Here is a 6,364-nt window from a genome sequence, read left to right as displayed (position 1 = left end):
AAAATGTGTTTTAAAGAGCAGTAGTCTCTTTTCATGTCAAGCATTACCATAGTAATGTCTGAACCATCTACATTTTTCAGACTGTGCTAAGAAAAAAATCAGCACTCAGTGGTTGCACGGTCCAACAACTATTTCAGTCCATAACAAAATAAATGCAAAAAATGAACAAGTGCCAGTTGTTATTTAGATTGTACAAGAGATCCAGCTGTTTCTCTGTCATCAGGAACTGATGGTACACTTTTGATGTGATGATGATTTGATATTTTGTTTTGTAAAAATGTGTTTCCTATTATATTCTTTGGATGTCTTCATCTAAAGGTTAGAAGGAGATGCAATAAAACGATCCAAGTGAGGGAATTGACACGTACCCCCGTATTTTCCAGTCATTAAACTTTCATGAACATTCCTGTTAACAAATACCCAGACTTGCTCCAAGTTCATAGTCCAGTCCCCTTTACATGTAACTGAACTCATACAAGCAACCATTTTCTTTTTTTTTTTACCAATTTGGATTTACTTTTGTCCAGCCTGTTTGCTTTTTTGTAATTCTGCTTTATGTGTTGTGTTTCATGACCAGCGGCCAATTATTGTTAGTGTGTTACTGACCATAGCTTCTAAACTAATGTTCCTTTTACTCTCAAGGCTAATATTGGGTCAAAAATTGTTAAGAGAATGGATTCAATCTACTAATTAAAAAAAAATGGCATACCTCAATCTTTTTGCAGCATGGTTGGAGTCGGTCAACTCTGTGGAGCTGCGTGCTGGATCAACCAAATACACGCTGCTTGTTGCTGATGTACTGAAAACACAAGAACCACATAAAGTATTATTCACAAATTATTCCCAATGTCATGAAATTAATTTTTAAAAATACAAACAGAGTCACTACTAACCATAAACTTCTAGTACTACAGTATAATAAATAGATAGAAGCAATGCAGAATGCCTGAGAGCAGTACTGCAGTATAATAAATAGATGAAAGCAATGCAGAATGCCTGAGAGCAGTACTGCAGTATAATAAATAGATGAAAGCAATGCAGAATGCCTGAGAGCAGTACTACAGTATAATAAATAGATGAAAGCAATGCAGAATGCCTGAGAGCAGTACTACAGTATAATAAATAGATGAAAGCAATGCAGAATGCCTGAGAGCAGTACTGCAGTATAATAAATAGATGAAAGCAATGCAGAATGCCTGAGAGCAGTACTGCAGTATAATCAATAGATGAAAGCAATGCAGAATGCCTGAGAGCAGTACTGCAATATAACAAATAGATGAAAGCAATAGTACATTGTGTACGTTCACGAAAGAGACTATTGCTTGGTAGTTGTCGAAGTTGGTCTGCAACACATCCAAAGTACAACAAATTTGCAATTTTAGTGCTTGTTTTTTTATTGATTAAATGTATCTGGTTCTTTATATTATACACACAGTCACACAAACATTGTTTATTAGCTATCAATGAAACATCTGAATGTCTACACAACAGAAAGCCTACTTACCCTGGATAAACTGTTCCTTCTTACCACTTCTCTCTTCCCAAAAAGGATCACACCAGCTACGTAATGATTGAGAATATAAATTCTTCTCCCCAAATTGAGGTCGTTGACAGTGTGATGGAAGAGACTCTCAATGATCTTGAGAGATATTTGACAGACAAGAAATTAATTTAAATTTAAGACCATTACAACCACACATACAGCTGATATAACTGGAAAACTAGTTTACTTGTGCACTTGTTTGCAATTGTACAAACTACATGCAATGCATTTGAAGTCCATATTTAATTATGTTTGCACTTAATAACACCTTTTATAAATAGTGAATCATTTCAATTACTCAACAACCACTGTGGTCTTCATGTGCTGGCAGAATAATGTTGTTTGTTAGTCCTTTTTCCGTATGATTGCTTCTGTTCTATAATGACAACATACCTCGCCTGTAATCCAGAAGTGAGGCCGAAGTGTCCGTAGCTCACTATGGTGGATGAGTATGCTGTTCCCTGTTATGTGAGAGGGGACCACAGACACAACCACTTCTGTGTCCCTTTTTTTCCACAATTCGTTGAGCTGAGATTCAGAAAAAACAATACACTGTATGTTCAGTCATGAAAATATCGTCACAGATTCAACCAATTATTGCAACAAATGTAGATACAGTTATGCTTGGAGATGAAGGCTCTGTTCTAATGATGCTCCGTGGATCTGCCAAGCAGCATGCTAAGCTGAAACAGGGAGCCCACTGCTGAGACCCGCTGTACAAAAGAGTGGTCCAAATCCAAGACATTAAAAAAATGTCAGACATAACTTATAATGACACTCTAAACCAGGAAGGTGGAGGCTGGGGTGGTGGAGGCAATCTTTACACAGCAGCCATGTGAGGCAGCATTGGAGTATCAGGAAGAAGTGAGTAATAATGAGACATGTAAATGTTTTTTTGCACACTTTTGCTACCTTTTCAGAATTGAATTATTTACTCCTTTATTTCAGTTTATCGCTTATTGTTATATATTTTTTGTCAATTGGAGAGACACAAACGGTATATCCTGTATAAATAATTGCAATGAAAGAAATGTAGAACAAATAATACAGATAAATTACTTGCATTGCATTGACTGTTTGGATAATATATTTTGTACATAAGATTACCTGTGATAGCTCATCAACTTTACTTTGAATGGTGCTTCCCTGTGTTTCTTCCTCATGAACATCTGTCAAGGATGTGGCTTGCTTTTGACATTTGACTTTGTCTGTGGTTTTCTAGATTTAAAAGTATCAATATTATCGGAACCGTAATTGCATGTTTTATTGACAACAAACATCGTCAAATATTTATTGGTAATAGCATTTCAGAGAAATCCAACAAATGAAACAACAAACAACACCTCTTAAAAATTGTTGTTTCAGAAGAAGAATTTTGTTTAGCTTCCTTTCATCATGTAAACAATGCAAAAATGGATTACCTGTGATCGAGCAAGATGGGAAGAGCATGTCACCACTTTAATGTTTGTCAGGAACAGCTGTCATATTCTGTGGAGCTTGTGGTGAAATGTGCTTCTTTGAGCTCTAACAAAAAAATAAATTGTTGTTTATGACATACACAGCAAATGTCTTACATTTTAAGCTTTATTTACACATAGGGAATGTTAAGACATAGATTACCTTTGACTTTTGGTTTTTGAAAACAAAAGGCTCGGCAATTTGTGATACATAAACTCCCTGCTTCTTTTGCTTTCTGTGTTTCCACCGCTCTACATCCACTCGATGTGTCTACAATTAACAAAAGAGTATTTCATCACTCAATTAAAACTAAGATTAAAGTAGTCTTGCTCAACAGATATACAGTACATTGCTGGGATGAAGTTTGACTGACCTTCTTTGTCTTCAGAGAGTCTCTGTATTCCCTAAGAAGGGCGTTCAGGGTGATCTTGTAGGTATATACAAAATCATCCAGTCTGGTCAATCTTCTTCTCTGGAAACGGATCTTTTTCAAGTCCCACTGACTTTTCTCCATTATCCCTTGGGTCTGGTTGTCCTGAGTGTAATTCTGGCGATGAACATATGAAATAAATATGTCTTCATTCAATTTCTTTTGATTTTAATCTCTAATATCCAGGATTGAATATGATATGATTCCATTACATTAACAGATGTTTTTTGGTTATTGTACCTGGGTCGGTTTACAAGCAGTTCTTTTGAACCTCTGTGACAGTTTTTCATACACAGGACCCGTTCCGTGACGCCCAAGGTCACCTTCAAAAACATAAGACATGCATTGTTATTTTGCATTAACACAATAGCTATTAAAAGAAACCCATTTAAAATAAACTGCTACCGAAGAGTACTAACCCAGAAGTAGGCCAGACCACAGAGCAGCCTGAGGCAGAAAATACTTGAGCAAAGTAGGGATGAATGTTGGGCTAAAGTACACATTGGAATCACCCTCTTTTTCAAGCTCCTCCCTCTTAATAACATCCTCAAAATGATGTTGGAATGGTGTTGGTCCAACTCCATTCTAGCAACAAAATTTAAAAATATATTTGTTTAGTCATTGAACTTAGAAAATCATGTACACGTCTGCAATAAATATCATGACAAAGCAACCATTTCGTTATCTGGAGCAAGGCAAACATTTTCAATTGGCAGAGTGATAACATACCCCAAAGTCTTGCTCCACAATAGCTGTGTCATCAATGCCACATTGTCCTTTTTCAGTCAACATTTTCTGAAGATTTTGAAAATGTTTCTCAACATTAGTCCCGCTGTGCGAACTTGAGAAAACCATCGTGGCACTGAGTAGCACCTCATCCATCTCTTCAAGTGTTGTGGCCTGTGTCATTCGACCAAATACATGCATGGCCAGGTGGTAATGTCTTGAGGCACTACAAAAAAACACTTATAACATTAATATTATGATTTGTCATGTTATGAATTCTTAAATAATGAGCATATTGATGGATAGCAATCACTCACTGTTTACGGCAGAGGACCTTTGCATTTTTCAGTACATGGCTCAAACAGCGATGCAAAATTGGTAGCACCATTGAATCCTCCTGGGCCTGTCCTGTCACAATCATATAATATCTGCAGATCAGTTCCTGAAGGCTCATTCCGCAGAAGTTATAGGAGAGCGATTGAAGGAGGACAATGGAGCCATCACAAATGAGCATAACTGGCCTTTTCTTAACGTTCTTTCCATGGAGTTTGGAAGCATGTGTAAGAAATGACCCCAGGAAATATGACACAGATGCTGTGGTATGGTCACTTGTTAAGTATGTGGCGATAGGAACAGGGGAGGATCCTTTCGCAGGATGTCTTACAACCATCTCATACACATAAAAGGGAGCAGTTTCTTGTTTGTCTTTATGCACGATGCTCCCTGTTGCATCTATATACACAACATCTGCCTTGCATCGCTGATGAAAGATGTTGACACTTTTGTCTGACCAAAGCATTATCCCTTTGGGGTGCAGTATTACTTTCTGAATGACTGCATTCTCCAATCCCTGCTCTTCCTCTTGCATCAACTGAAGACTAATCATTTCATTTTTGTGTCTTCTGTTTTTTTGCCTGCTGTCATAAGCAAGTGTTTTCATTACACCAGTTGTTGGTACCTCGTCCCGACATCCAGATGCCACAACATCGTCCTCCAGCTTGTCAAGTTTTTCCAGGTGGAGACTTCGAGGCAGTGTTGTTGTGAGGGATTTAGCAATGGCGTCCCTTTCACCTGCCCGTACAGGCCGCCTTTTTAGTTGCGGACTTTTTGTGCACATTTAACGTGTCTAAAAGAGTGCATAACGCAGTATAAACTAGTACTTATTTCTGCATTTAGCCCCACTAACTTAACGCTGGGTATTTATGGCTCTTTGGGGAATATCTGAGTGTGTTTTTTGTTATTAAAACGGCCGTACTGTACACGTCCGCCGTCAGTATAACGCCGGTCCGTTTTTTTTTTTTTTTTTTTGGGGGGACTTATTGTACACAAAATGCATTGTCATGTATAATACAGTGACTCTGTTTAATATTATTAATTACTGTCTTGATTGTCAGGCTAATCTTATCTTATCTAATCTTACATCTTACATAAAACAGTGTGTGTTAACTGTGTTATCCTCTCTGTTACTGTGTGTTGTAGATTAAGACATCTTCTTAAAGAAATTAACTGTAAGTACCACATGTCATTTGTTTTTAATCATTTTAATTTATTTTCATGTTGAAATATGTACTGCCAGACATTGTGTTAATGTTTATTTATTTATGTAGATGGAAATTCCTACATTCCGAAGGGCCCCTAATGGGACCCTTCTGTTGAAGGCTTCGGCCGAAGCCGAAGCCCTTGCCCCCCGGCCCCCTGGCAGCCAGGCCCCCTACAGGGCCAAGCAGCCACAGGAGGTGGATGCGGAGGCCTGGGCCCACGTCAACTCCGAGGGTGGCGACACCACCAATGCCACCCTCATCCTGAGCCGGTGGAAGGTCCAGTTTGGTAAATACCAGGGGAAGACCTTCCACTGGCTGCTGGAGAATGACGTGGGCTACAGCGTCAATCTTGTGGCCTCCCACAAGAAGGAGCGAGAGAGGACAGGGTCTCAGTCCCCGCTGATGGCCAACAAGGTGGAGTATTGTAGTCTGACTTACACAAAACAATTGAAAGAGTGATGATCTGATGACATTTTAACCTTTATTCCTTTGTGAACATGCAGGATGCCTTCACCCGCTACTCCTCGGCGTCCCCTGACTTTATGGAGGCAGTCAAGTTCCACCAGGCGTTCGAGGAGGCGCGGGTGAAGTCCCTCCAGCCCGGGTAGGAGGGACAGGCACTTGTTGGCTTCCGGGACTTCAAATTTGAGACCCTGCAGAGCCTGT

The 6,364-nt window shown here is 39.0% G+C and overlaps 1 protein-coding gene across 1 annotated transcript; it reads right to left on the bottom strand.

Annotated features, from left to right (window-relative positions):
• Positions 1 to 766: 766 nt before the first annotated feature.
• Positions 767 to 4,715, bottom strand: LOC116684162 (uncharacterized). The gene is made up of 10 exons (XM_032510058.1): positions 4,475 to 4,715; positions 4,161 to 4,383; positions 3,851 to 4,016; positions 3,672 to 3,754; positions 3,375 to 3,548; positions 3,164 to 3,271; positions 1,937 to 2,095; positions 1,505 to 1,639; positions 1,302 to 1,343; positions 767 to 799 (listed from the first exon to the last, which is right to left on the bottom strand). The coding sequence occupies exons 1-10, from the start codon at positions 4,669 to 4,671 to the stop codon at positions 767 to 769; spliced, it is 1,320 nt and encodes a 439-aa protein (XP_032365949.1). The 5' UTR covers positions 4,672 to 4,715.
• Between the last annotated feature and the right edge of the window lie 1,649 nt (positions 4,716 to 6,364).

This window comes from Etheostoma spectabile, unplaced genomic scaffold (assembly GCF_008692095.1).
Source record: "Etheostoma spectabile isolate EspeVRDwgs_2016 unplaced genomic scaffold, UIUC_Espe_1.0 scaffold00019216, whole genome shotgun sequence".
Classification (NCBI taxonomy): Eukaryota; Metazoa; Chordata; class Actinopteri; order Perciformes; family Percidae; genus Etheostoma; species Etheostoma spectabile.
This window is presented reverse-complemented; position numbering and strand designations above follow the sequence as displayed.

Coding starts and splice junctions, on each gene's coding strand:
- LOC116684162 (XM_032510058.1), bottom strand. CDS start 4,671: ATGCTCATTTGTGATGGCTCCATTGTCCTCCTTCAATCGCTCTCCTAT. Junction 3,755..3,850: donor GTGGTCTGGCCTACTTCTGG/GTTAGTACTCTT, acceptor ATGTTTTTGAAG/GTGACCTTGGGCGTCACGGA. Junction 2,096..3,163: donor TCAAAAACCAAAAGTCAAAG/GTAATCTATGTC, acceptor CTGAACATACAG/TGTATTGTTTTTTCTGAATC.